This window comes from Anser cygnoides, chromosome 4 (assembly GCF_040182565.1).
Source record: "Anser cygnoides isolate HZ-2024a breed goose chromosome 4, Taihu_goose_T2T_genome, whole genome shotgun sequence".
NCBI classification, from domain to species: Eukaryota; Metazoa; Chordata; class Aves; order Anseriformes; family Anatidae; genus Anser; species Anser cygnoides.
This window is the reverse complement of record NC_089876.1, coordinates 3016068-3042806: the sequence shown is the minus strand read 5'-3', so window position 1 is coordinate 3042806 and position 26739 is coordinate 3016068. Positions and strand designations below refer to the sequence as shown.

General features: G+C 65.2%; 5 protein-coding genes across 8 annotated transcripts; 1 reads left to right on the top strand and 4 right to left on the bottom strand.

The window, feature by feature from the left end:
- Positions 1-2878: 2878 nt before the first annotated feature.
- On the top strand, positions 2879-5546 carry MRPS26 (mitochondrial ribosomal protein S26). Its single transcript, XM_066997083.1, has 4 exons — positions 2879-3168; positions 4051-4188; positions 4388-4511; positions 4780-5546. The coding sequence occupies exons 1-4, from the start codon at positions 2906-2908 to the stop codon at positions 4909-4911; spliced, it is 657 nt and encodes a 218-aa protein (XP_066853184.1). The 5' UTR covers positions 2879-2905; the 3' UTR covers positions 4912-5546.
- A 376-nt stretch (positions 5547-5922) lies between these two features.
- On the bottom strand, positions 5923-7357 carry LOC106036710 (neurophysin 1). The gene is made up of 3 exons (XM_048059839.2): positions 7045-7357; positions 6379-6583; positions 5923-6063 (listed from the first exon to the last, which is right to left on the bottom strand). The coding sequence occupies exons 1-3, from the start codon at positions 7162-7164 to the stop codon at positions 6014-6016; spliced, it is 375 nt and encodes a 124-aa protein (XP_047915796.2). The 5' UTR covers positions 7165-7357; the 3' UTR covers positions 5923-6013.
- A 1582-nt stretch (positions 7358-8939) lies between these two features.
- On the bottom strand, positions 8940-10420 carry LOC125182317 (neurophysin 2). Its single transcript, XM_048059838.2, has 3 exons — positions 10130-10420; positions 9595-9799; positions 8940-9166 (listed from the first exon to the last, which is right to left on the bottom strand). The coding sequence occupies exons 1-3, from the start codon at positions 10319-10321 to the stop codon at positions 9006-9008; spliced, it is 558 nt and encodes a 185-aa protein (XP_047915795.1). The 5' UTR covers positions 10322-10420; the 3' UTR covers positions 8940-9005.
- Positions 10421-13849: 3429 nt separating this feature from the next.
- UBOX5 (U-box domain containing 5) lies at positions 13850-26367 on the bottom strand. 4 transcript variants are annotated; one of them, XM_066997081.1, is made up of 6 exons: positions 26245-26340; positions 25637-25846; positions 19621-19717; positions 17287-18469; positions 15869-16030; positions 13850-14721 (listed from the first exon to the last, which is right to left on the bottom strand). In XM_066997081.1, the coding sequence occupies exons 3-6, from the start codon at positions 19672-19674 to the stop codon at positions 14513-14515; spliced, it is 1608 nt and encodes a 535-aa protein (XP_066853182.1). In that variant the 5' UTR covers positions 19675-19717; positions 25637-25846; positions 26245-26340; the 3' UTR covers positions 13850-14512. The 4 variants fall into 4 exon arrangements, with proteins under 4 accessions (XP_066853182.1, XP_066853180.1, XP_066853183.1 ...); XM_066997079.1 differs by having other exon boundaries at positions 25649-25846; XM_066997082.1 differs by having other exon boundaries at positions 25777-25846; positions 26245-26339.
- Positions 21219-25629, bottom strand: FASTKD5 (FAST kinase domains 5). Its single transcript, XM_048059802.2, is given in 4 exon segments — positions 21219-21614; positions 21616-21729; positions 21732-23879; positions 25606-25629. Coding segments are annotated over 3 exon segments (2421 nt in total). The 5' UTR covers positions 23841-23879; positions 25606-25629; the 3' UTR covers positions 21219-21416.
- Positions 26368-26739: the final 372 nt, after the last annotated feature.

Genomic DNA, 26739 nt, shown 5'->3' with positions numbered 1-26739 from the left:
GCCGGGTGTCCCCAGCCCTCCCCCGAATTTGTGGGACCGACGGGGAGCTGCGGCCCCGCCACAAACCGGCGCCGGGCTTGCTGGGGCCGCGTTCGTGTCCCCCCCAAATCCAGCGTGTCCTCGTGCGTCCCCCCCTTTTTCTTTCCCAGCCGTAAAACGAAGCCGGCACCGGCTCCACCGGACCCTCGGCGTAAAGGCAATTTCTGCTCTTGGGGGACGGGGCCGTGTTGTTTTCGCCTTCTCTTCACCCCCATTTTTTGTGGGCGGAGATTTGGGTCCCCCCCAGATTATTTCGCCCAGCACCCCAACACGTAGGGTCAGCACTCGGCTGCTCCCTCCCAGGTGATAAATCCAGGGAAACCCTAAACGCGATGGGACGGGGCACGGGAAGAGCCCTAAAGAAAAATCCTAAAGGCACGGTGCTGCAGCGCTTTTTTTGTTAAAAGAACGGGTGATGATGGTTAATTTTAACAGTTTCCTTGCTCTGGGGAGGCGCTGGATGAGGATTTTTTTTTCCCTTCCGTGATGCTCAGAGCTGGTTCGCGGCGTTTTGGGGCCGGGGGAGCGTGGCAGACCTTTGGCCGTGGGCAGAGCGGCCGGGGCGAGCTACCGCCGCCTCCTGTGCAAATAGCAGGGGCTCGAGAGCTGCCGGAGCTAATCCGGGGCCGGATCCCCCTTAATCCGGGGCCGGATCCCCCTTAATCCCCTTCCCCGGCCCCGCTGCGTCCCCAGAGCCGGGGGCTTTCGGCCAAGCGGGCAGAGGGATCCCGACCGGGATTTTGGGGGGCGGCGAAGGGAGAATTGGCAGGGAAAAGGGAAACTCGGAGCCCTGCTGGAATGGGGGAAACTGAGGCAGGAGGGATTTGCTCAGCGCCCTGCCCGCCAAGAGCAGCTTCCAGCACCCCCCCCCCCGGCACCCCGGGGCTGGGCGGGCGCCGGCTGCGAGGTCCCCGGGGAGCGGGGCCGACGTCAGCGCCGCGGAGCTCGGCCCTACAAAGAGCGGCGCTGAGCCCCCCGCACAGCGCACAGCACCCGACGCAGCGCCCCGAGCAGGTGAGAGCCTGAGGGGGGGGGGAATGGGGGCACCCCGGGGTGGGGGGACCCGAATCTGCCCTAGGGGCACCCGTGGGTGCTTGTCCTCTACAGCGTCTCCGTCCTAATCCCAGCCCAGCAGCACCCACGGGTGCTCATCCCCTCCGGCACCTCTGTCCCCAAATAGGACCCTGGGGTGCCCGTCCTTGCTGGGCACCAAGCAGCACCCATGGGTGCCTGTCCCCTCCGGCATCTCCATCCCCAAATCCAGCCCAACAGCACCCATGGGTGCCTGTCCCCTCCAGCATCTCCATCCCCAAACTCAGCCCAGCAGCACCCATGGGTGCCTGTCCCCTCCAGCATCTCCATCCCCAAACTCAGCCCAGCAGCACCCATGGGTGCCTGTCCCCTCCAGCATCTCCATCCCCAAATCCAGCCCAACAGCACCCATGGGTGCTCATCCCCTGCAGCATCTCCATCCCAAACCTAGCCCAGCAGCACCCATGGGTGCTCACACCCCCAGCATCTCCATCCCCACATCCAGCCCAGCAGCACCCATGGGTGCTCACACCCCCTGCATCTCCATCCCCAAACCCAGCCCAGCAGCACCCATGGGTGCTCATCCCCCCAGGGATCTCCATCCCCAAACCCAGCCCAGCAGCACCCATGGGTGCTCATCCCCCCAGCATCTCCATCCCCAAATCCAGCCCAGCAGCACCCATGGGTGCTCGCACCCCCTGGGATCCCCACCCCAAACCCACCCCGAGCAGCACCCATGGGTGCTGCACCCAACCAGGGTGCCCTCCCCCACCGGCAGCAGGTACGAGGCCAGGTGCTGGGGGGGGGGGCGCCCCGACCCCACGCCCCCCCCTCGGCCCTGCAGCCCCCGGCCATGGCTCCCCGTGGCGCCCCGCTGCTGCTGCTGGCCCTGCTGCTGCTGGCGGGAGCCGCCCGGGGCCAGCACTGGTCCCACGGCTGGTACCCGGGGGGCAAGAGGGACCTCGGCGCCCCCCCGGCCCTGCAGGTAGGGAGAAACTCCCGGATTATCCCCCTTTGGGTTATTTTGCCCCCCAGATTATAACCCCCCCTGCCCGGTTATTCCCCTCCCCAATTTATTCCCCCTCCCCCCCCCCGAATTACCCCCCCACACTCTGCCTGGTTATTCCCCAGCCCCCAGATTATCCCCCACCCCCTGGGATTATTCCCATCTGGGTTATCCCCCTCCTCCCGGGATTATCCCCCCCCCGCCGGGATTACCACACCCCCATGGGATAACTCCCCACATACCCTGGATTACCCCTCTCCCATGGGATTACCCCCCTCCCACGGGATCACCCCCTCCCCACCCGGCATTAACCTGCCCCACTTGGGATTACGCCCCACACACACCCGGGATTACCCCCCCCTCTAAGGATTTACCCACCGGAATTACCCCCATATAACCCCCCTCCGACGGGATTACCCCCAGATTCCCCCCTCCCCCGAGATTACCCCCCACCCCGATATCGGATACCCCCCCCCAGGATTAACCCCCGGATTAACCCCCCCGCGATTAAACCCCCCCCCCCTTCCCGGGATTAACCCCCCGGATTACCTCGGATTACTGCGGATTATCGCGGATTACCCCGGATTACCGCCCATTCTCTCCCCCCCCGCAGGTCCCAGCCCCCCCCGGGCCCTGCCGCCCCCCCCCGGGCCGCCCCCTCCCTCCGCACCCCGCCCGCCCCGGCCCCCCTCCTGCCCTCTAGCCCCTCCCCTCCCCGAACTACATTTCCCGTCACGCCCCGCTCCCCACCCCCTTACCCCTCCTCCCTCCTCATTGGCCGCCGCTTCCCGCCCTCCTACGTCACATCCGTCCCCCCCGCCGGCCGCCATGTTGCGGGCGCTGAGGCGCTGCCGCCCGGGGGCGGTCGTGGCGGCCGCGCTCGGCCCCGGCGCCGGCTCCGGGCCCGGCCTCGGCCTCGGCCTCGCGTGGGGCCCGCGGCTGGTGCCGGCCCGGGGCCGCAAGACGCGGCACGACCCCCCCGCCAAGGCCAAGGCGGCCCGCCTGAAGGTGCCGCCGCCCGTCGACCCCGCCGAGCTCGCCGTGGTCACCGAGCGGTACCGGCAGCACCGCGCCGTGCTCGGGGCCCTCCGGTACCGCGGGGGGGTGAGGGCTGGGAGGGGGTTTGGGGCGGCTGGGAGGGGGTTTGGGGCGGCTGGGGGGCTGCTGGGGGGTAACGGTCTGGCTATGGGGCCGCTGTGGGGCAGGGGGCTGGCTATGGGGCTGCTGTGGGGTAATGGAGGGGTTGGGGGGCGGTGCAAGGGGGCTGTGGGGCAGGGGGCTGTTTGTGGGGCTGCTGTGGGATGGGGTTGGGATGGGACGGGCTGCTGTGGGGTAGCGGTTTGGGTGTGGGGCTGCTGTGGGGCAGGGGGGCGGCTGTGGGGCTGCTGCAGGGCACGTGGCTGGGTACGAGGCTGTTTGGGGGGTAATGGTGGGGGTTGGGGGTTGGTGGCTGTGGGGTGTGAGGATGTCTGTTGGGGCTGCTGGGGGGTGGGAGTAGGATAGTGAAGTTTCCGTGGGGTAGGGGTTCGGCTCTGGGGCTGCTCCTGGGCACCTGGCAGGGTATGGGGCCTGTTTAGGGGTAATGGAGGGGTTGGGGGGCAACGCAAGGGGGTTGTGGGGTGGGGGGCTGTTTGTGGGGTTGCTGGGGGGTGGGATTGGGGCAGTCGGGCTGCTGGGGGGTAGGGGTTCAGCACTGGGGCTGCTCCAGGGCATGTGGCTGGGTACGAGGCTGTCTTGGGGTAATGGAGGGGTTAGAGGGTGGTGTAGGGGGGCTGTGGGGCAGGGCACTGTTTGTGGGGCTGCGGGGGGGTGGGATCGGGACAGTCGGGCTGCTTTGGGGTGGGAGTGGGACAGTCAAGCTTCTGTGGGGACACATGGCTGGGTGTGGGGCCGTTTGGGGGCAACGGAGGGGTTGGGGGCAATGCGGGGGGGGGGGCTGAGCGCCAGGTGCTGAGCGCCCTGCCCTGCGGCAGCTGCATCTTCAGGGCCGAGGTGCTGCAGCAGAAGCGCGAGGAGCGGCTGCAGCTGGAGGGCTCGGCGGCGCTGCGGGAGGAGCACCGGCTGCTGATGGCCTGGAACGAGGCCGAGAACGCGCGGCAGCGGGCGCGCAGGTGGGGCCGCGGCGGGGCCGCTCGGGCTTCAAGCCCTAAAAACCCGCAGCGGGCTGGAAGCGGGGCCGGCGAGGGCTCCCTTCCCCAGAGCCGCTGCGTTCGTTCTGGCTGCCTGCGACCTCGCGGAGCTCGTACCCAGTTACCGTGTCCCGCTTAGGCGCGTGGTTTTGGTTTTTTTTCCTCCCTTCCCGCGTGGCAGAGAGGAAAGAATTAGGAAGGCGGCGGAGGAAGAGCAGAGGCAGAAGCTGCAGGCTGCGGAGAGCAAGGCCAGGCAGGCGGCGGCCTCCCTGCGGGAGAAGGAGAGCGCCGTGCTCCGCCTGCAGGTACGGGCGCTGCTCCCGGTCCCAGCTGGGCAGCCCGTGGGGGGAACGGGCTCGTTTCCCGGGGGTTCGTGTCGCGGGAACGCGAACGTCGGCTTCCGACTGCACGAGGAAGGGCTGGAGGTGACGCGGGAGCTCTGGGAGCGGAGGGCAGAAGGATCCCGAGCGGGAGGACCCCCGAGTCCTCTTTTCGGGGCCCTCCTCCGGGGAGCACGTGAGGATCAAATCCTGCCCGGCCGCCCTCAAGCCGCTCCCCTCCCCTTCCCTTCAGGAGGAAGCCAAATCGTTCCTCACCCCCCAGAACCTGGAGGCGCGCATCGAGGAGTGCCTGGACAACCCGCGCAACTACAACTTCGCCGTGGACAAGGAGGGCCGCGTCGTCAGGCGCACCGTGCTGCCCTAGCGGGGCCGGGGCCCGCGGCTCCTTCCCTGCGCTGCCCGAAGCGGGCGCGGGATTGTCGGACAGGCGGGTTCTGGGGAAGGAGGGAAGGGGAGAAACGCTCGGGCCGGCGGTGGGACAACGTCGCTTCGAGGTGATCGAGCCCCATCAGAGGAGGAGCAGCGGGTTTCCCTGCTCCTGTTGCTCCGAGGCTGCTCCGCAGCTTCGCCTCCCGCCAGCTTGGACCCTCCTGTTCTCGGAGCTCCTGGGGCCCAGGGGGAGTGAGGCGGATCCCGAGGCAGATCCCAAAGCCCTGAGCTCCCCGGGGGCTGCAATCCCCCCGGCTGCTTCCCGGAGCTGACCCCACTGGTCCCCGGTCGCCTCTCCTGGCTCTGGCTCCCCCCTTTCCCCTTCCCCTCTGTTTCCCCTGCGCTCGGTTGGTCTCGGTTTACCCGCGGTGAAAGCCGCGCACCTCCTGCGGGCGGGGTCGTGCCCGGGCCTTGCGCCGGGCTCATTACCCCACCGCGTGCCGCTGTGCCTGCCTGGCCGGGCGCTTCCCCCTCCGCGGCACAAACCCTGGGTGCCAGCGGCCTCGCGCGGCGTTTCGGCCCCTCCGGATGCTTCTCGAAGTAAACTCGGTCCCGGTGGTTTTGTCAAAACCGCGGCTCCCGTGCGTTTCGTTGCGTGAAATCGTTCGCCGTGCGTTTTCTGCCCTGGTGGGAGGCCTGTTGGTCACCCTTGAGCCCTCTTTTTTTACGTCGGATGGGGCCAGATAAGAAATCTGTGCGGAGGGTGTCCCAATCCCAACATCTCCTTCCCCTTGTCCCGCGGCTGCAGCCTCGGGGCCGCCCGGCCCCAGTGCCCACACCCCGCTCCCTGGGGGCGAACCCCCCGCCGCAGGAAGCCCCCTTCCAGCCTCGCTTGGACCCGCGCCCCCCGAAAACCTCCCTTTGTCCCTCCAGCCTGCCCCTGCTGAACCGGGACCCTGCGGCCGCAGCAGGCGGCACACGAAAAGCGCGCAGGCGTTGAGCTTTTGTTCTCCATAGAAGCTTTATTTTTATTTAAGGACGTCGCGGGCCCGGGCTCGTCTGCTCCCCCAGAGCCGCGCAGCTTTTCCCCCGGCGCCCTACGCGAACAGTGCCTCTCGCTCGCAGGCTGGGTCGGCCACGCAGCCCTCTGGCAGGGAGAGAAGGGAGAGCATGGTGTGAGCGAGGCAGCGTGAAGCAGCAGCACCCCTTTTTTTTTTTAATGATTTTCGAGCACGGAGCAGCGCCCTTTTTTTTTGGTTTCAGAGCAGCGAGGCCGCGCGGCCGCTCTGTGGCGTCACACCCCAAAAAAGCTGGGGCTGCCAACCCAAAACCAGAGGCAGCGAGCGCTGCGGGAGCCCGGTGGCTCGCTCTGCCCTGCTTTATTTTTTTTTTTTGGCTCGGAGTTTTCCCCTCTCCCAGCTCTAAACCCCCCCCCCCCCCCCCCCCCCCCCCCGGGGCTCACCGCTGCTGCAGCAGATGCCGGGGGCGGCGCAGCTCGCCCCGTCGCCGCCGCAAGGTTTCCTCCCGGACTCGCAGGGCGTGGGCAAGAAGCTCTCCTCCTGGCAGCGCAGCGTCTCCGGGGTGCCCAGGTAGCAGCCCAGCTCCTCGCCACAGCAGATGTGGGGCCCGAAGCAGCGCCCCTGGTTCCTGGGGCCGCAGGGCAGGCACTGTGCGGGGCAGGAAGGCAGTGGCGGAGGTTTTTTCAGCCCCCCCGGCTCCCTCCTCGCCCCAACAATTTGCTCCTTGCCTTTGCGTCAGGAGGGATGCGCCCGGGGAGCGGCACAGCCCCCGTGGCTCTCACTTAACGGGGCGCTCGGGCACCCGTTTCACCCCTAAAAGGGCCGTCCTATAAAACCCGCGCCCCGTTTGCCCCTCTGGAAGCGTTTTGCCCCAGCTCAAACGGGGTTGGGGTTGGGGAAAAGCAGCGGCTTTACATCGCTGTCCCGCTCCCTCCTTCCACCTCTTCCCCCAAGCTGCTGCGGGGCCAGCCCTAGGCCGCGGGAGCTGCCCGACCCCAAAACTCCCCCGTTCCTAACCCATTCCCCGTGCCTTGTCTCGGGGATTTCGGAGGATTCGGAGCAGGGAAGGGTCGGGAGGAGGAGGAGGAGAGCGGCCGGCGGGGCCCTACCTTCCTGACGTCCCCGTCCAGCACGGCGCGCTTGCCCCCGATGGGGCAGTTCTGGATGTAACACGCCGAGGAGAGCGACAGGAGGCCCAGCAGGCAGAGGGCGAGCGCCTTGGCGTGCATGGCTGCGGGGTCCTGCGGGCTCGGGGCGCTTCTGGGGCCCCGTGGCGGCGAGCGGGGGTATTTATAGGGCCCGTTGCTGCTTAGGCGGGCCGCCGGTGTCGTCACCCGTTTCCCCCTAAAAGCCCCGAGGCATTGCTCTCCACGCCGCGGGTCGAGGACGTGAGGGCAGCGCCGTGGCGCTCATTTGCTCCTCGGCGGCTGCGGCAGGGGGACGCCCGGGGGCTGGTTTTGGGGTGAAACCTCGTGGTTTCGCTCCTCCAGCCCCCTCGGCGGCCAGGCTGTGGGTTCCTTGCTTCGTGCCCCGTTGGCTGGGCGGGTTTGGAGGAAGGCGTCCCGAAGGCTGCGGGGTGAGGAGGGTGAGCTGTAGGGAGGCTGTGCGCTTGGCCCTATACAAACCCCGTCTGGTTAGGGGGGAAAAACAGCCCCACAGAGCATGGGGGCCATGGGTTGGGGTGTGAAATGTGGTGTCCGGTCCTTTCCCCCCTGCATGGCGGCTCTGGGCGACCCCGAACCCACCCCAGCTACCCAAAACCTCATCAGCAAACGCTCAGAAACCCCCAAATCCCCCCTAACTCCCACCCTGGAGCCGCACACGTGGCTTGACCGTCCTCCCAAGCCCGAAGCTCCCCCCGCCTTCGTTAGCGCAATTAAGAGCTCCCCGGCTTGAATTAATTCCCCGGCAGCTCTGACGTCTGCGGGGGGCGCGACCCCGAGCCCCGCCGGCGCCTGCTTAATCGGGGAGCGCGACCCCGTGGCCTCCGCTTGGCGGGGCCGCGGGTAACGGGATCGTCGGGGTCATCCCGCACGGCCCCCAGCGCCCTCGGAGGTGCGTGGGGCTGACGTGGGCAGCGCAGGACGCGTCCCCCTGGCCGGAGGAGCTCCACCTCCCCCGGGGACCCTATAAAAGCCGCCCGGCCCCGCGCGCGGCCAGACGCCGGCCTGGGGGGACCGCAGGAGGGACTCGGCTCCTGTTTGGGGACACGGACCCCAACAACCCGCCCGGAGCGAGGACCCCGTAAGGGTAAGAGACTTGGGGGCGGCATGTGCCCCAATACCCCAAATCTGGGGGGGAAATGTGCCCGGGGGGGTGCTGGTAGGTGAGCGATGGGATCGCTGCGATGGGTGAGACAATTTTGGGGGTTGTGGTCAGCTGGGAGCCCGAAGCTTGCAGATCTTCGGTGCTTTTGGGGTGGTTTTCTTGCTTTTTCTCCTGCTCAGGAGGTGAGATGGAGCCGGCGTCGCCGTCCGAGGGGCGCGATGGATTTGCACGGCGTCGGCCCCGGGAGCTGAACCCCCCCAAATCTCTGCTTCCCGAAGGCACCGGAACCCCCAAAGTGCCCCTACAGTGGGGCTTGGCAAAGAGGTGAGGTGACGGTGACGTCCTGGGGCACGTCCCCCTCCCGCGTCTGCGTGCGCGGGGCGGGTCAGCACCCATGGGTGCCAGCGGGGACCCCGGGGTGGGAACTGGGGTGGCGAACCCCACAGGCTGGCTCCGCTGGGTGGGCTTTTTCCCTTGTAGTGCTGGAAAAAACGTGGCAAATCCCACACCCAGCCCGGCAACATCCCTACAGCCGGGAGCCGACCCTCTGAGGCAGAAAATCCCGCTGGGAACGGGACGAGGGGGATTTGGGGACCGGGGATTTGGGGAGGGGACTGCAGGCGCCGCAGCCACCCACCTCGGACCCCACCCTCGCCATCCTCGAGCCCCGTCGGTGTCCCCGAGCTGCTGACGTCCCCTCCCCATCCCCTCCCCGTCCCCACACGAGGCCAGCACAGTGCAAGAGGACGTTTATTGGGGCTCGTATGTACACGGCGGGGGCGAACGCGCGCGGCGCTGTGGCTCAGAGGCCGGGCTGCCTGCCCTGCTGCCGGCCCGCCAGCTGCATCAGCCGCAGCAGCAGGTCCCCGGCCGAGCCGTCCAGCACTGTCAGGTTCTTCTCCGCCGCCTCCTCGGCCCGCTCGCTGCCTTCCTCCAGGCACGAGGCGTCCGCGGCGCAGGTGTCTTCGGCAGAAAGCAATAGGGACACGTTTAGGAGCTGCGGGTTTCGAGCCCCGGGCACCCGCGTGGCTCGAGCTCCAGCTTCGGTGCTCGCGTTAACCGGGGAGCGGGCCTTTCGCTGGGGTGTCAGGGGGTTTTTGTGCCCGGTTCGGCAACGTCTTGAGGCTTGGGGAGGCGCGGGGACAGGGTTTGGGCTCAGCTCCAAGCCCGTTCTCCGTGTCCCGAGCTGGGGACGTCGGTGCTATCGCCCCGTGCCCACCTCCCCTTCGGGTGGCTAACAGCAGGGACACCAGCTCCTGGCACCCCCCCGACCCCTCCCACACCTTCCCCGCTCCCCTCAAACCCCCCCAAAACCCCCCTCGACCCCACGTGGGCACCCACCCCAGCCCCGTCGCCTCCCCCAGCCCCTTTTGGGGCCCCCTCCCCGTTACCAGCGCTGCAGCAGACGCCGTCGGCGGCGCAGCGGCCGCCGGAGCCGCAGGGCTGCCCGCCGGGCTGGCAGGGCGAGGGCAGGTAGTCCTCCTCGGCGCAGCGCCGCGTCTCCGCCGTGCCCACGTAGCAGCCGCCCAGCTCCGCGCCGCAGCAGATGCCGGGGCCGAAGCAGCGACCTCTGTTCCCCGGGCCGCAGGGCAGGCACTGCAGGGTGGGGGGGGGACCCGGCAGCTCGAGCACCCGGCCCCAAAAATAAAGGGGAAGGGGCTCTGGGTGTGTTTGGGGTCACAAAAAGCACCCCCCCCCCTCCCCAGCACCATTCAGGTGATGCCCAGGTCCCCACCTCCCAGCACGTATGTGCCAAGGGGGCTCGTCCCGGTGGCCCCTTGGGTCCCCACGGCCGCTCCCAGCACGGTTTCAGCCCTATCCCCCAACCCCACGAGCACCCAAGGGGTGCCGCAGGTCTTTCGGGGAGACCCTTGGCGCCCCGCAAACCCGCCCCCAGCACCCCGAAATCCCCTCGCGGCCCCGTACCTGCCGCAGGGCCGTGTCGGCCAAGGCGCGCTTGCCACCCCGGGGGCAGTTCTGGATGTAGCAGGCGGAGGAGAGGGCGAGGAGGCAGAGGAAGGAGAGGGGCAGCGAAGGCTCGGCCATGGCCGGGGGTGCTCGGAGCGGTGCCACGCGTGCGAGGAAGGCGGCCGCCCTGCCGCTGGCTGCGCTCCGCATCTGGCCCCGTGCTGTGCCGCCCGCTATTTATGCCACCGTCCCCCCCCTGCCTTGCCTGGGGGGGGGGGGAGGAGAAGGAGGAGGAGGGCGGGCTGGTTATATTTTTTTTTTTGGTGTGTTTTGTTGTTTTTTATTTTTTTTCCTGTTTTCTTTCCCAAATCTCATCCAAGTGAATCTGTAATCGAGGTGATTCAGTGCAGAAGCGCAAGCGGCAGCGCTCAGGGCTGGCAAATCCCCCGAGCCGGAGCTGCTCGGGGGGCACGGCCTCCCCCCACCTCCAAGGGTGGCCACGGGGAGGGGGTGCTCGGGTTTGGGGTTAGTTTGGGGGGGCTGCCTGGGGGGAGGTGGGCTGGAGGGTGCAGGTTTTAGAGGGGTGGTGGTTTGGGGAGCCAAAACCCCAAAAAGGTGTAGAGGATGCGGGTTCGGGGGTGCTGTTTGAGGAGGGACGCTGCACTGCAGGAGGCGGGGTTGGAGGATGTTGTTTTAGGAGGGATGCTGGCTTGGGGGGCGAGGATTTGGGGAGGGCTGCTGGTTTCGAAGACAGTTTGGGGAGCGATACTGGTTTGGGAAATGAGGATTTAGGGAGGGATGCGGGTTTGGAGGATGCTGCTCTGGGAGGGATGCCGGGATGCCAGAGGAGAGCACTGGGGTGCACGCAGGCACCCCTAAACCAAGGGTTTTTTCCCCTCGGCGATGGGAAATTAAAATGCGGCGGGGAAGCAGCTTCCCGACGAGCATCCCGGCCCCGGAGGCGCTGAGGAGGGGCTGGTTTTGGGGTGCCGGAGGGATGGGGACGGCAATGGGGGGGGGGAGCCTCCGGGCAGGGCCAAACCTCTGGGATGCTTTCCTATCACAGAGGGGAAACTGAGGCACGGAGGGGTTGGGGCAGGCGCACAACGGGGGTGATGCTTGGCAGGGGGGTGCCCCGGCCTCATCCTGCCCTGTGGATTTGGAGGGAGGCATCACCCCGGGGGTGACGGTGCTGGTTTGGGCGATGGGGGCCCCCAGGAGCAGCAGTGACTCATTAAGGTGCAGCCTTAATGACCGACATCGTTAGCAGCGACCACGTCCCCCCAGCTCACAGCAGGTGCCAGACCCGCTTGCGTTGCAAGGCCGAGGAGGAGGCAAAAAAAAAAAAATTAAAATTAAAAAAGCACTCGGCTGGGGGAAACTTTTCTTTAAAGCGCCCCAAATGTCAGCGCTAAATTGGGCAGCGGCGTTACACGCTCATGCTCCGGCTCTTCATTACTGTATCGTAAAAATTGCATTAGCCGGAGCGATCTGCATTCAAATGACTCTGTGTCTGGAATGATAACGCGGGAATATGAGATTAAAATGTAATTACGCTCTTTAAAGGCGAGGAAGGTTAATAAAATGTTTTCCGAGTTGCAGAGGCTGCGCAGCCGCGACGCAGAATCACTTACGGGAATCAAGGACGGGCTGGGAGGGAGGGATGGGGCGCCGAGGCAAAAAAAAAAATGGATGGAGAGCACGAAAAGGGGGCTTTGGGACGGCGGCACCGTGGGGGACGTGCTCGGGGGGATGTCCCCAGCCCGCGTGGGGGCTCAGCCGGTGGGGTCCCTGCAGGGCCGTGGTGCTGAGCCCAGCAGGACACCCACCCGCGTGCCCTGGGGCTCCCGAATCCCCCCCTGGCACCCACCCGGGGCCACCTTCTCCACGTCCCCAGCCCCGGGTTTGCTCCGCCACGTCCCTGCTCGTCCCCAGGCTCCCACGGGCCCCAGCGGAGCCCCCTTCGTTAGCGCTGAGCTCCTAACGACGTGCGGGGCGGCGCGGTGTTCATCGGCGCGGGTGGCTGCGGCCGGGGGAAGGAGGAAGGTAAAAGCCTTTGGGCCGTGCCCGAGGCACCGCCGGGGCGCGTTGGCAGAGGCTTGTGCCCGGCGCCTGCCTGGGTGAAGGGGCGCTCCCCAAATTGGCCTGGTTTTTTTTTGTTTTTTTTTTAACCGCTTTTAGCAGCGCCCGGGGCTCCTCCGGCCCGTCACAAGCGCGTCACTCGGTCACCGTGCCCTGGTGGCCGGCAGGGCGACGGGGAGGGGACACCGGGTGGCCACCAAAGGTTCTTCCCCTGCTCCCGAGGAGGAGACAGCCTCGGTGCTGGAAAACCGAGCTGCTCGCACCTCCTGCCTGCTCTGCACGGGAGCCGAAGGGCGGCTGGGAGGGAAGGACCCCCCCCCCCACGGTCACCACGGGAGCGAGGAGGAGGAGGAGGAGGAGGAAGCACGTCCAGCCGGGGCGCCGGGCTCGGTTCCTGAGCAGTGCAGAGCGAGAGGTGTGCGCGGGGAAATTCGTCCCTTCTCCATCCCTTACCCTCTCCCCATCCTCTGCCAACAAAAAGGGATGCACGGGCTGAGACTTGCTGCCCAGGGGTCCTGTAGTGCCAACAGCGGGGAAAATTGGGTGGATGAGAGCTCGGAACAACCCTGCAGAACACAGAGACTGGTCCCCTGAGCAGGGGGTGGGCCGGGCACCCTCCTGCCACCCCTTCCACCCCCTGCTCCGCCAGGCTGAGTGCTCGATTTCCCTGCGTGGCGACCCACGGGGAGGTAACGCGTGCTCAGCCCGAGCGAAACGGCGCCCGGCCTGATCCGCCGCCCGCTGGCAGGGCTTCCCCAGAAACTTCTGGGCTGCTGCGGCTTCGCCCGGAGGCGAGGGGGCTTCGCCTGCGCCAGAGGAGGAGGGCGCCGCGCGGCCGGGAGCGCTCGGAGCGAGCTGGAGGCCTGGGGCGGAGGAGGTGCGAGCGCTGAATCACGCCCGGGTGGCTCACGGCACGCACAGCAGCACCGAGGCTGAGGGATTTTGGCTGCCTTAAAAAAAAAAAAAAAAAAAAAAAAAGGCGTGAGGTTTTTAGGAATCGTTTTTTTGCCCGTTTGCTGGCGGTTGTTTGAAGACGGGGGCTTCACATCTTTGCTACAAAGGGAGGTTACGAGCGCCGTAAGACCGGTACAAAGCGGCGTCGCGGCTGCTCGATGAGGCTGCTGCTCGCTCAGACTAGAAAGCCACGAAATTCATGAGCTGCTCAGCGAGGGGCTGCCTTTTAAGAGAGAACCAAGGCGCTACATGTAAGGTGATTCAGCTGCAAGCTCGTTACCCCAGAGAAACCGGCGCAGAACGTCGGCAAGAAATGCCTGCCCGGCGGAGAGAAATCATCGATTAAGTGGCAGCAGCGGGGGGGGGGGGGGGGGGGGGGGGGGGGGGCTTCCAGGTGACAAAACCCCCCCGGCTGTCACCTCACCCTCGGCGCAGCCAGGAGACAGAACGTAGCCGAGTAATTTTCCCCCGGCTTTTTCCCGAGCAGCTCTCCGGAGAGCAGAGCTCCTCGGCGTTTGACAGCTGCGCGGCGGTCCCGAAAGCCCGCTGACAGCCCCCGCGGCTCGCCTCCCCACGTCTTGGCTTTTAGCTTTTTGCAGCCCGTTTGTTCGGGACCCTGCCGAGAGATTTATTTATTTTTTTTCCCCCACCCGGCGTCATTAACACGCGCAGCGAGGCCAGTGACGAGGCGGGGCGAGGAGCTGACCGGAACCGCGGGTTTTATTAAGGCGTAAATGTCTTATCGGCCGGACGGGAGCCGGGGGCCGGCCACGCGACAGAGACCGAGAGGCAGGAGGGGGGGTGGAATGCGATGGCTTTTCTACAAGGGTCCCTACGAGCAGAGGGAGGTCGCTGCCAGTCCCTCGTGCCTTAGCCACGGCCTCTCTTCGTCACCTGCTGGACTCCGGCAGGACGAGCGACGTTGGGGGGGGTGAGGCAGGGATAGGGAGAGGTCGGGTAGCTTGGGCGTTGTGTTATCCGCCACGAGGGCTCGGTGAACGGCTGCTCACCGACCGTTTAAACGGTTTTTAACCCGCGGGGAAGCGAAACTCCCTGCCCGAAAGGCACCGACGCTAACCACTGAGCCACGGGGACGGTGGTGAGAGGGCGGGCGTGACGGTCCTGTATAAACACAAGTCCCTCGTTAAAGAAGCTATGGCTTTTGTTACCCTCGGGCCGCTTTGCTCCGGCGCGACGCTCTAACCCCCCCCCCCCCCCCCGCTACTTTGTAAGCACAAGGAGACCCAAATCCTCTCCGCGATTAGGGGTGCTCAGCCGGCAGGCTCTCCAAAGGCCGCCGTTCTCGCGCAAATCCACGCAGGCGGCGGCGGCGGCGGCTCCTGTTTTCCTCGCCCTCCCGGCAGGTTAGAAGTGAACCCTCCTGACGTCGTGCGTGGCGACCGACCGCTTGCAGCTCCCGCACGCCACGGCCAGGGACTTCTGCTTCTCGGCCAAGCAGGGGCGGCACAGGAGGTGGCCGCAGGGGAGCTGGTAAACGGGCTCCGTTTTGAAGTAGGGCGAGAAGGTTTTGCCGCAGGACGCGCACCCCTGGGTCTGGCCGCTCCTGCCGTGCTCTGCAAAGGGGACAGGAGAAGAGAAGCTGCTTGGGCGGGGGCTGGAGAACCCGCGCCGTGCCGTGCCACCCCGGGGCCGAGCGGCCTGCGTGCTGTAGATGCCCGTATCTCAGGGCCGCAGCCCGGTTTTTCTCTCTCTACCACGATAAAGGGAAGGGTCTGGCTGCTGGGGGGGGGAGGGATTTGTGCTCAGGAGGGGCTGGCTCAAACCAGCATTTGCACCGTTGGGCTTTTAATTGAGGTGATCACAGAGCTTCTCGTTTTTACCGAGACAATTTCACTGGCCTCCCTTCCTCTGTTCTGGCACTCGATTTAAAACGCGTTCCTGTGCGGAACACCGCAGGGGGTCATCTCGCATTCCTGTCACCCGCCACCTGTGCAGGGCCGCTCACTCAGCTCTCAAATAGCAGCAATTTGAAAGGGGACAGTAAAAAGCTTAATGGCTTCGCGTCACTGCGAGGCATCAAGAGCTATTCGGGGAGAGTCACTGGGAGCCGCACACCCCCAGCACCGCCTCGGGGACACTCGGTCCTTGTGCGCCCACTCCTGCCACCAGCGGGCAGATCCTCGCTCCGGGGAAGGAGAGGAAGCCAGCCGAGCGGGCATCGGCTTGTGGAGGGACGTAAAAAGGTGCAGGGCTTCCAACAGAGCTTCCCTGCAGCCCAGAGAAATCATCTGGGGCACGCACGCACAGCCAGGGCTGTGATTAGGGCGTCTAGCTCAACAGCCGGGCAGATAAACGAGGGGCAATGGGCTAAAGTTGCGCCAGGGGAGGTTTAGGTTGGATGTTAGGAAGAACTCCTTTACCGAAAGGGTTGTTAGGCATTGGAATGGGCTGCCCAGGGAAGTGGTGGAGTCACCATCCCTGGAGGTCTTTAAGAGACGTTTAGATGTTGAGCTTAGTGATATGGTTTAGTGGAGGACTTGTTAGTGTTAGGGCAGAGGTTGGACTGGGTGATCTTGGAGGTCTCTTCCAACCTAGACGATTCTGTGGTGCTGTGGTATGTAGGTAGTTATTCATACCTGATGGGATTCCAGGCACAAATTTGGCTTGCTGGCCCCGAAAGACGCCGAGCAGCAGCACAGCCTTCCCCGCAAACCCGGTCCCTGCCCTCGTGCCCCGCTCCCGGAGGCGCTCGCCGCTTACCGAGGCCGGAGGCGGCGTTCCACGAGGTGCTGCAGCCTCCCTCGCCCTGTGCCTGCTGCTGCCCTTTCATCAGCTTGGCCGTGAAGGATGGCATGGAGCTGAGCGCTGAGGTCAAGGCCATGTCCAAACTCTCCGCGAGCTTTTGCTCGTGAGGGATCGCATCTGCGAAGAGAAGCAGAGGTTTGAGGAGCGGGGCGCTTCTCGGCGGGGGTTACGCCAGCGTTTTGCCCCGTGCAGCACCGAAGACCTCAATTAAGTTAATTAAGACCTCACATTAAGCAAACGGTGTCTGCGTCGCTAATTTGCTAAATCCATCCCCCGGGGGAAGAGCTCAGCCTTGCTGCTGCACATCTGCCGCGGCACTCAGGGCTGACGAGGGCTGAAAACGGCCTGCCCGGGCCGCACGCTGGAGCAGTGCTGGGGATGTCTCTCCCCCTCCTCCCAGCTCCTTCCCTGAGGGATTATGACCCAAAGCAGTAACTCTGTTTAACGCTAGCAGGGAGAAGAGTGAGAGGAGTGAGACGAGAAGCGAGTTCCCTGGTACCTCTGCCTGTCGCCTCCCGAGACGTCGGGCACCCCCCGCCCGACCTGCAGGGAGCACCCCGGGCTGCGCACACCGCCAGGTGCCGCGGCTGCCGGGCAGGAGCTGTGAAAGCACTCGGCTTTCCAAGGGATTTATCTCGGGGCTGCACCTCCGGGCTCTTCTTCTGCCTCCTGGAGCTCACATCCAGAGGTGCTGCCGGATCTGACACACGCTGAGGAAGGCGAGGAGGAAAGGAGAGCAGCGCCCACCTCCTCCTCCTCCTCCAGACACATCACATCTCGTGGGTAATGGCTCCTCCACGGAGCCCGGAGAAGGTTTGGCATCTGGCTGTGCAGGGAAACGCTCCCAAAGCTCAGCCTCCAGCCCAGGCACAGCCCCGAGTGTTTCTCCTCCTGTTACCGCACGTTTTCTTGCTGTTGCAAGAACACACCTGGGTGCCTGGGCTAATCGTCGAGCTACGATAAAAAGCCACCTTCACATCGAGCCGTGTGTTCTGGAAAAAAGGTGGCCTCCACCCGGCCGGTGGCTTGAGAGCAAGAAGGAGAAGGGAAATGAAACCTGACAGGGGAACACAGCGACCTGAGCTACCGAGAGGGCCGGGAGGCGGGCTGCACGGGCAGCACAGCGACAGCGACGAGCCTAGAGGGGAGAAAAAGTGAGAGAGAACGGGAGCAAACAGCACCCGGGGATGGGAGAGAGAGGGGGGTGTAAACGAGACGATGAACCCAGTGCCAGGACGTCTGTCAGCAGCAAAACGCGACAGCCTCGGAGCTCTCCGGAGGCAGCGGGGGAATCTTAAGCCTCCTGACTTAAAAACCCGGCCCCGGGCTGTCAGGACACCGAAGAAACGGAAGCGAGTTAGGGAGCCAGGTACCTGTGGAACAGTCCATTTGGATCAGATGCGAGTCACTGTCCGTTTTCATTTTTTTAGCACTGTTCTCTGAGGTAGCCGTGACAAGCGAGTCTGTGGAAGAGAAATAAAGCGGCTGCGCGGCGCTCGGATCCACGCAGTCCATCTTCCTCTTCAGAGAAGACCCGGTTACGGACGAAGGAACGAGCATCTCGGAGGCGTGAGCCCTGCCGAGCAGGTTGGTGCCGGGGATGCTGTGCTGCAGGAGGAAATGATCTATCCTGGCCTTGAGCGTGGGGTGAGGCAGGGGCTGCGAGTGCTGGCTGAAGGCCACCCCGGTGAAAGGGTCGCTGGGCACCCTGCCCCAAGACGCCTCGCTCCGGTTGCACTTCTCCAAGGTGCTCTGGTCGATCACCTTCCCGGAGGGCAGGAGCACGGGGAAGGTCATGATCTCCAGGGTGATGGGGTCCAGGAATTCTTCGGGGACGTCTTGGACCACGTCCACCAGCTTGCGGAGGGCCTGCCGCTCGCCGTCGCTGGTGCCCAAGGGCACGCAGTCGCTCTCCATCGGCGTCCAGAGCTCCGGCTTGAGGCTGCCGCCGTCCTGGGCGAGGCACTGGGAGGCCGCCCGGAAAACCCCCTCGATCACCTCCTGCGGGCACGACTTGGCGGGCTGCCCCCACACCTCCAGCCTCCTGATGCAGGGCAGGCCGCCGCCGGCCACGTGGGTGATGCAGAGCTTCAGGTGCGAGACGTTGCTGAGCGAGGCGGGCCCTTTGTTCCACAGGTCTTGAGACGCGGAGCCCGGGTAGGAGAAAACGTTCTCCATCTGGTGGAAGGGAGGCCTCGGCTTGAAGCCTCGGTGGCCGAACGTCACTTTGCTTTGATTTTTTAAGACAGCTTTGCCCACCAGCGTGAAAGTGTCTTTGTCCGACACGGGCTGGCCGGCCAGACCCGAGAAGTGGCCCTCGGGGCTCTGCCAGGAGGTTTTAGCGCATGAGGTAGAGGTGTAGACTTCGAGGCCGGAGAAGGTTTGGTAGCCGCCGGAGGAGACGTCGACGTTGATCCTGCAGATCTCGATGTTGAAGGGAAAGGAGATGGTGACGTGGACGGGGGGTTTGATGAAGTACTCGCTGCGGAAGCCACGATTTCTCCTGGCCAGGTCCTCAGAGATCAGGTTCTCCACTTCGTAACCGTCGGCGGAGATCTGCGTTTCAAGAGGAAAATGGATTTGAGTTGAAGCAAGAAAATAAAGAGGAACCTAATTTCACGGGGACTTAGTCTCAAGTCAACAAACTAGGGATCCTGGCTGTGGTTTCACGTGTAGCTGAGATGAGAGAGGAGAGCCACCCCCAGCCTCCTCCCAGGCACGCTGTCCCATCTCTGCGCCCTCTGCGACCTGGCCAGCGGCCTGCAGCGCCGATTGAACTTGCTGCAAGAGTGAAAAGTCGTGTGTGGGTTGTGGTTTCGGCTGGGTCGGCGAGTTAACTCGCGGCCTGGAGGGGTTTTGGAGAGCAGAGCACTGGGGAAACGGGAGGCTTCCCTCTGTCAGCAGCGGTGAAACGTCACGTCAGCCCCTCCTGCCGCGTGAGGACGTTCTCCGAATCTTCCCTACCACTCACTTACTCAAAGGAGAGACTTACTACGGGAGACTTGCTACTCACAAGTGGCTTTCGACTAAAAACGAGGTGGCAGCTAACAGATTCTGATGATGCCGAGCAAAAACTTCCGGATCCTGATTAGAGCACCTTCAACAAACATTGCCAAGAGCTGCGTATTCTACCGGACGAGGGGAAAGCTGCAATCTTGCGGGGAAAAACATATCTAGAGTCAAAGCACGCGCACCTGTAAGCACATAACATCGCCTTGTTATGAGATCCTGCAAAACGAGGGCACTCCCCCTCCGGTAATTAGCGTGTGCCACGTTGGAGCACTCACGGAAGGCCACACGGTGTTCTAACACCAACTCGCAGCGCTCGCGTTAATTAATCCGAGCACGGAAAGGGCAAACCGAGTTTGGAAGAGCGGCGTCGGCCCACTGGGAAATCTCCCCGGACTGATCTCTCAAAGCACCGAGCCTTCGGCTCCGCTTCGCCTTCGCGTGAGGTGCGGACCCCGAGCAGGCAGTGGCTCCCGTGCTCAGATCCCTCCCTGAGCCGCCCAGGCCGTGCAAAAAGACGGGAGTTTGTACGAGCTGCCCTCGCCGCGCCTTCTCATGGCACAGCCAGCCACGGCGTGATAATTAGCCAGCCCGCTAATTATCACGGATGAGCGGCAAAGAAGCTGCCCCAGCCATGGCAAGCCGCTTCCACCTCGCCCCTCCGCCCCCCCTAAACCAGCACCTTTTTTACATTTTACCTTGTTGCAGTGAATCCTCGGCTTGAACTGGGGGAGACAGACGTTTATGACCATCTTGGAGGCTGGAGAGGGCTCACTTTCTGAGCATCAGACTCAGCTTTAAAGAAAAAAAAAAGAAAAAAGAAGGCAAAATGAGTGAACGTCGGCGAAAGGCTCTCGTGTTGCAGCACGGGGGACCTGCACGGCGCGGCCGTGCACCAAAATCTTTGCCTCCGTGCCCCGTTTTCTCCCCGCGCGCTGCGTCCTTCTGCCGCCCACAGAGGTTTGGGGCAGGACCCGCGTGGCCGCGTGGACGAGACGCAGTGGCGGGGCCCCTCGGGACGCGGATGGCCCCGCGGAGCTGCTGCGGGGAGAAACGGTTCCCGAGGGCTCCGGCAGCCCCGGGGGGGGCAGCTGAGATTGAAAACAAATATAAATGATCGCTAGTTAACAGCTCCGCGGGAGCGGCGGGTGTTAAACAGCTCCAAGGCAGGGGGGCCGTGCCCCCAGCGCCCTGCTGAAGCTTCCCACGGTGTTCGTTAACCGGAGGAAAGTGAGCGTGCCTTTCGGCAGCGGGACCTGCCGCAGGGCAGGAGGAAGGGGTCTGCATGGTCTGAAGCGAGAAACGCGGCACCCGAGGCACCAACACACGGAGCCCGAGCGTTTCGGGGCGGGCAGGAGCCGCACGGCAGGCGCAGAGCAGTGTTCCTGCGCTCCGACCTCCTGGCTCGCTGGCCCCGAGAGGCTCCCTGCAGGACCAGGGCCGCCTGCGGGGAGTTTTTCCACTCGGCTCCTGAACCGCCCCGACCTCCGGCACCCGCGGCTGGTGGGAGTGAGAGCTTTTGGGTTCGTTCCGAACCCGCTGCCTCGCGGGTTCCTTTAGTCCTTCAGCTCTGACGTAACGAAACATCAGCCCTCGTTGTTCCCTTTCCTGGAACAACTCAAGATCCCCCTCAACCCCGTTTCTGATCACGTCGCCTTCTCGGGCTGCAGATCCCCTCCCGCTCAGCCCCCCCGTGGATCCCACCCCTTGGCAGCGCCGCCCCAGGGGGCTGCAAGCCTTCGTGGCCGCCCCGGAAAGCTCCTTCCAAGCCCGAGGCCGTCACCAAGGTTATGGCCTCCGTCGTTACCCCTTTCCAAGCCTTCGATCCGCTCTGGCAATTAGCTCTTTGAGGCAATCAGCAATTAGAGGGCGAGAGCAGCAGCCTCCAGAGCTGGGGCATGCCAGCACGTGCCACCCCGCGGCGACGCCGCCGCCCCGAGCAGAGGCGCCAGCAGCGGGACTCGAGTCCCCTCTGCACGAAACTCAGGCTTTGGGGTCACGGCACCCTGATCCTCAGCGCCAGCCTTTGCCCCGCTGCTCAGCTTCCACCCTCTGCCCCATGTAATTGCAGCTCCTTAGAGGAGAAGCTCAGCTTGCCCACCAGCCCCAGCCGAGCCGAGCTGGAAAGGCCGAGGAGACGCGCGTCTCCCTGAGCCCCGCACCAGCACCGTGCCTAAAAGCCACCCCGATTTTCCCCCAGGTATCGCAACAGCATCGCCGCCGCCCTGCTCCCAAGCAACCAAAGCCACCCGCATTCATCCGGGGCGGAGAAAACAAAGCGATCACAGGGAAAAAATGAGCACGAGAGCGGGTTTTATTTGGCACGGAAGCGTTTTGAGGCTCGACGTACCGCAGCAGAGCGCGGGACGGATGCCTGTCGGCAGGGCAGCGCGGGCGGACACGCCAAGGCGGCCTCGGCTCACAAAGCACCTGCCGAAAACGGCGACCGAAGCCCCGGGGAGCGTTTAAATCGGCAGAGATGCAGCGGGCGGTGCTAGGCGGCCCTGCCGAGCAGCGCCGGGTCGAACACTTTGTAGTGCAGGTAGCTCAGCTTCTCCGAGCGCGTGCGCTTGAGCAGGGGGAACCACTCCCAGAAGGGAAGCTCGAGCACCACGTAGCCCAGGCGCCGCAGCTGCCGCCTCTTCAGGCGGTGCAGCCCCAGGAGCCGCTTGGACAGGTAGCAGTAGTGGTTTCCGGTTGGACACCTGGATCGCCAGCTTCACCCCCCGGGGCTGCTGGTGCGGCACAGGGGAACGGGGGGCTTCGAGGCAGCCCCCCGGTTTGGGTACAACCTGCCACGAGGTGCCTATGCTAAGAGCTCTGCCCGCAAACGCGCGTGTGGGGCTTGTTCTGCCCCCGTCTGCTCCCGACCAGGAGCCGCGGCTTCGTTTTCCGCTTCCAGGCGAGCCTGGCGGCTGGATTTCCCTTCGATGAGCTGAGCCATCAGCTCGTCCGTCAGACTGACTCCGATGTCTTCCAGCTTCTTACCCGCGGCGGCCTTTGAATTGAAAGGGACGGGGCGCCCGTCTGCGGCCAGGTGCACCTCCAGGTCGCTCGAGCGGGTGTGAGGCAGGATCATGTGGCTCCTCACGTACTCGGGGCCGCCCAGCACGCTCCGGAGAAGGGACTCGGCTTCCACAATCTCGGGCCTGACGTAGATCTCCTGCTCTGCGAAAGCCAAAACCATCTCGGTCATCTCCTGGTAAAGCTGAGGGGCGAGGCGGCTGCCTCGGTAGCCCGGGCACTCGATTTCCACGCTCTTGCCGAGGGTGAAGAGGTCCTTCCCGAGCTCGTATTTGCTCGCTCTCGTCTTCTGGACGAAATCATCCCTCAAAGCATAATCTATCAGCTCCTCCGGGAAGCGTCCGACGAACGCCAGGCCGAGCAAGCCGGTGAGGAGGTGCTCCGGGAACTTGTCGAACTCGTGCAGCTTCCTGTGCATGTGCTCGATCAGGCTGGAGTAGAACTCCTCCTCGTTCGGGGGCTCGTAGTCCAGGCACCCGAAGGACCACAGGAACTTGGCGGCGTCCTTGCTGCGGCAGTAGGCCACCTTGGAGGGCAGGGCGGCGGCCACGGCGGCCAGCACGCCCTCGTCGTAGTAGTGCAGGGAGGAGCAGGTCAGGGTGATGTGCATGACGCCCTGGACGTTCGTGGCCGGGATTCGGGGGGGGACGACCCTCCCCAGCTCCCTGAGGAGGGGCAGGTGGTCCAGGCGAGCGTAGCGCAGCATTTTAAGCACGTTGACCAAAGCGTAGGTGCTCATCTCCTCCATCCGCGGCGAGACCCTGTCGGCGATCCTCCTCACGAGGCGGTCGGAGACGGCGCTGAGGGACTTGAAGAGCCCCAGGCAAATGGCTCCCACCTCCTCCAGGGTGCACGAGTCCAGGTGCTTCCAGATGACGCCCTCCAGCTTCTGCACCAGGTCCGGGGGGGATTTCCGCCCTTCGCCGATGATGTAAAGGAGCTGGACGAGCTGGGGCAGGGCGAGCTCCGTGCAGCTCCTGCCGGCGTAGCTGAAGAGGATGCCGAGGTAGGAGGGCACGGCGCGCTCCAGGCAGCGCCAGCAGTCGGCCACCAGCAGCAGCTGCTCCAGGCTCATGGCCCAGGCGCGGCGGCAGAAGTCGCGCTCGCAGGCGTCCAGCACGGGGTGGGCGGGCGGGACGCGCAGGCGGACGCAAGCCTTCAAAACCTCGACGAGCTCCGGAGTGCTGAACGACTGGATCCGGTCGACGAGGCAGCAGCACAGGGTGTTGAACCCGGGCTCGGACACCAGCGCCGCGTGGCGCTCCTCGGGCAGGCGGCTCAGCTTCTGGAAACCCTCCGCAAGAGCTGCTGGGCTCCGCAGGCCCCCCTGGGCGGCCACCCTGCGCAGAACCGCCTCGCCTTCTTCCCAAGGGACGGTCTCCAGCGGCTCGAACCTATCGTAGCTGAGGGATTTGTACTCGGGCCGCCCTTGCTGGAACGCGCGCGGGTCCTCCTTGGAGTCATGCAGCTCCCTTTGCTCCCGCTCTGCCTCCCGCTTGGCCCGCGCCAGGGGGTTCCGCCTGCGGGGGGGCTTGGCCAGGGCGCTCCTGGCGGCTGGAAGAACTTGGAAGGACGCAGCAGGGAGCCCCCGGTGCTCCCGAGCGGCGCCAGGGCTGGCGGGAGGGTCACCGAGAGCCCGGCCGCAGCTCCCAGCCCTGCTCCTGGCGTAGGCAGCGGGCTTGTGCAGCACCCTGTAGCCCGGCGGGGTCAGCAGCCGGATGGCGGCAGCGGGTCTGCTCCCGGCGCCGGTGATTTTCGGGTTCTCCTCCTCCTCCTCCTCCTTCCGCGGGCTCTCGCCGCCTCCGCCCTCGGCCTTGCGCGGGGCTGAAGTCAGAACGGCGGCGGTCACCCTGCTCAGCCTCGGGAACCGTCGGCGTACGAGCGCCGTAGCCATGGCTCGCAGCTTGACCGGGCTCTGAACTGCTCCCAGGTACTAAAAAAAGAGGGCAGACGGAGAATGAGTGGCTTCCGCCGGGCACGCGGCGCTCGTTACCTACTCCTTTACGCCGCCCGGAGCCGGGTGACTCCAGCGCCTCCCCCAGAGAGCTGCTGTTCCCCCGGGGAGGCCGCGGGGCAGCCGCTACCGAGCGCACACCGCGCGGGGCAGTGCCAGCACCCAGGCGACCCGAGACACACCCGGAGAGGCCAAACCAGCGGGCGGGCACCACCAGCTACAAGGAATCTGGCGGAGATTGTGGGAACTCAGGGAAAAAATCCTCTCTTTGTCGCTTTGTAAGAGAGCCCGACCGCTTTTCTTTCGTTTTAAGCAATGAACACGTATTTCTGTGATGCGGAGACAGCTTCAAAAGGCTTGACGTACCCAAACGGAGCACTCTGCTCCTTCAGTCGGCGCCGTGAAGCGCCGGCCAGCACCCGCAGGGCTGTGCGAACGCCCACGGTGCCGCTCCGCTCATCGCACGGGGGCACCCGGGGGCTGTGAGGCTCCAAAACTCGCCCGCGGCGGGGCAGCCGGTGCTCAGGAAGGAGAAACGCGGAGCAAAGCGGGGGACGAAGCGGGGCAGAGGCACCGCAAATCGTCACAGGGCGCCGCAGCCCCGGGGGCAAGAACTAGGAGAAAAGCCTCGCCCTCCGGGCACGGGAGCGTTTCCCGGATTTGGGGAACGGAAAGAGACCTCTGTGGAAGAGACCTGTTATGGAGCCCTCCCTGCAGGCTGCGAGGAGAGGCGCCGGGCACGCGCTCCCAGTGGGGACTTCTCGGCTTCTTCCCTCCTCGCTGCTGCCGCACGGCTGCGCCTCGGCCAAACGGGGCACGGAGGAGGACGGGGGGGGGGGGGGGCGGTGTGTTTTTAGGGCGGCTGGTAAATAACCAGCAGGCTTCGTGAGACACCCGCTAGGCACTGATCGTGCTGGGCACCTCAGGGCGAGGCAGCTGCTGGGTGCGGGGCGGGCTCTGCCCAGCCCTGTGGCTGTGCCCCCCACCCCCAGCAGCCTGCCTTACGGCTGCAAAAGAGCTCTGGATTTCAAAGCTCTCCCTGTTCGGCGCATATAAATGTCTGATTATATTTAATTTCCATCCCCGCTGGCTACGGCGGCCAGCTGGAGCCGCCTGGAGGCGGCACGACGCGTGGAGCCCAGCAGCCCTGCGCAGGCTGCGAGCCCCTGGCTGGGGAAGGAGACCCCCGGGGAAAGAGACCCCGACCCCTCCAGCACCACCGGCTCCCCCAGCCCCTCGTGGGGGGGCTGCAGAGCTCATCTTGGACGAGAGGGGGGGGGGGGGTTTATCTGGCTGAGGCTCTCTGCTCTGACTCCGTGCTGCACACCCTCTGTTCGTTCTGCTGTCCCCGAGGGGTGGGCAAGCAGCACGGAGAGACACGCCGCTTCTTTAGGCCACGTCCCGTCTGCTGCCGGGGGGGCGATCCGAGCCTACCCGCAGCGCCCAGAGCTCCGCTGCTACCCAAAACGCTCTTCCCGGGACAGACAGCCCTGCTTCCGCGGCAGGGAACCAATGTCCCCGGTGTCTGCACGCCGCGGGTGGGCAGCGCCTGCCGCTCGGGGTGCGCCCCCGCAGCTCTGCGCTAAGCTCCGTGACGCCTCTGGGGAGATATCCCGTAAGGAGGGATATTTCTCTCCCCTCCCGTTCCTGCGCCCAGCAGCACGAGCACGCGGAGAGCACAGCGGGGCCACCGTACTTCCAGCACCTTAGAAAAAAAACAGGTGAGGGGCTTTTACCCATCTCCACACCTAAACCTTGATGTTTCGAGCTCCTGCAGCGCTCCTCCAGCCCGGCCCACCTCTCCGACCTGCTTCCCTGCCGCCCGCAGCGAGCAGCAGGTTTTTTGCTTTTTTTTTTTTTTTCTCCTAATCCTCACAGCGCTCTCCTAACGCTGTGCTCTTCTGGGTTAGGCGTGCCCGGGCTCCTTCCCATCTCTCCGCGCGGACCTTGTTAAAAAAAAAAACAAAAAAAATACAAAAAAAAACGCCCTTACCGTGTGGTAACTGAGGGTGGAGGAGGCCTCAGAGACCACCCAGTGCAACCGCCCCCCTACCGCTGTCGCCCACCGAACCACGTCCCCAGGCACCACGTCCAACCTCTCCCCGAACACCCCCAGGACGGGGACTCCCCCCCCTCCCTGTCACCCCGTCCCCGCACCTGACCGCCCTTTCTGACAGAAATGTCTCCTCATTCCCCACCTGAACCTCCCCCGGCGCAACTTGAGGCCGTTCCCTCCGGTCCTATCGCCGGTTACCTGTGAGAAGAGGCCGCCCCCCAGCTCCCCCCAGCTCCCCGTCAGCAGCGAGGCCTCCCCCGGGCCTCCCCGCCCCCCCCCCCCACTCACCGGGCCCGGCGCTGCCGCCGCCGCCGCCGGCTCCGGCCCTGCCGCCCCCCGCCGCCGCTTCCGGGTGCCCGCCGGTGACGCACTTCCGGCCTACGGGAGCCGAGCGGGGAAAGGGGGGGGGGGGGGGATTGAAGTGAGGCCGGTAGGGGGCGTGCGGGCAGCGTCACGTGGGGTGGGGTCACGTGACAAGATGCTCGGCGCCTCGGTGTGGCGCCCTGTGGTGCCTCGGGGGGGCGCCGCCATCTTGGGGCGGCCTGAGGTGGTAGTCACAAAAGCGCAGAATGACGGAGTCACAGAAACGTAGAACGGCCCGAGTTCAAAGAGTCACAAAATCCGAGCCCTCCGAGCTCATCTGGTCCAACCCTGCCGCCGCTGTCACCCACCGAACCACGTCCCCAGGCACCACGTCCAACCTTCCCTTGAACACCCCCAAGGACGGTGACACCGCCACCTCCCTGTCACCCCGTCCCTACACCTGACCGCTCTTTCTGAGAA

What these genes read in the sequence shown, in the direction of transcription:
- LOC125182317 (XM_048059838.2), bottom strand. Translation starts at nt 10,321, where the DNA reads ATGCGGAGCGCAGCCAGCGGCAGGGCGGCCGCCTTCCTCGCACGCGTG. An exon ending in CCGACACGGCCCTGCGGCAG is followed by an intron (nt 9,800 to 10,129) that starts GTACGGGGCCGC and finishes CCCACCCTGCAG; the next exon opens with TGCCTGCCCTGCGGCCCGGG. An exon ending in CGGCGTCTGCTGCAGCGCTG is followed by an intron (nt 9,167 to 9,594) that starts GTAACGGGGAGG and finishes TTTCTGCCGAAG; the next exon opens with ACACCTGCGCCGCGGACGCC.
- MRPS26 (XM_066997083.1), top strand. Translation starts at nt 2,906, where the DNA reads ATGTTGCGGGCGCTGAGGCGCTGCCGCCCGGGGGCGGTCGTGGCGGCC. An exon ending in GCCGTGCTCGGGGCCCTCCG is followed by an intron (nt 3,169 to 4,050) that starts GTACCGCGGGGG and finishes GCCCTGCGGCAG; the next exon opens with CTGCATCTTCAGGGCCGAGG. An exon ending in GCGCGGCAGCGGGCGCGCAG is followed by an intron (nt 4,189 to 4,387) that starts GTGGGGCCGCGG and finishes CCCGCGTGGCAG; the next exon opens with AGAGGAAAGAATTAGGAAGG.
- UBOX5 (XM_066997080.1), bottom strand. Translation starts at nt 19,674, where the DNA reads ATGGTCATAAACGTCTGTCTCCCCCAGTTCAAGCCGAGGATTCACTGC. An exon ending in CCAAATGGACTGTTCCACAG is followed by an intron (nt 16,031 to 17,286) that starts GTACCTGGCTCC and finishes TTCTCTTCGCAG; the next exon opens with ATGCGATCCCTCACGAGCAA. An exon ending in GAACGCCGCCTCCGGCCTCG is followed by an intron (nt 14,722 to 15,868) that starts GTAAGCGGCGAG and finishes TCCCCTTTGCAG; the next exon opens with AGCACGGCAGGAGCGGCCAG.
- LOC106036710 (XM_048059839.2), bottom strand. Translation starts at nt 7,164, where the DNA reads ATGCACGCCAAGGCGCTCGCCCTCTGCCTGCTGGGCCTCCTGTCGCTC. An exon ending in TGGACGGGGACGTCAGGAAG is followed by an intron (nt 6,584 to 7,044) that starts GTAGGGCCCCGC and finishes TGCCCCGCACAG; the next exon opens with TGCCTGCCCTGCGGCCCCAG. An exon ending in CGGCATCTGCTGCAGCAGCG is followed by an intron (nt 6,064 to 6,378) that starts GTGAGCCCCGGG and finishes TCTCCCTGCCAG; the next exon opens with AGGGCTGCGTGGCCGACCCA.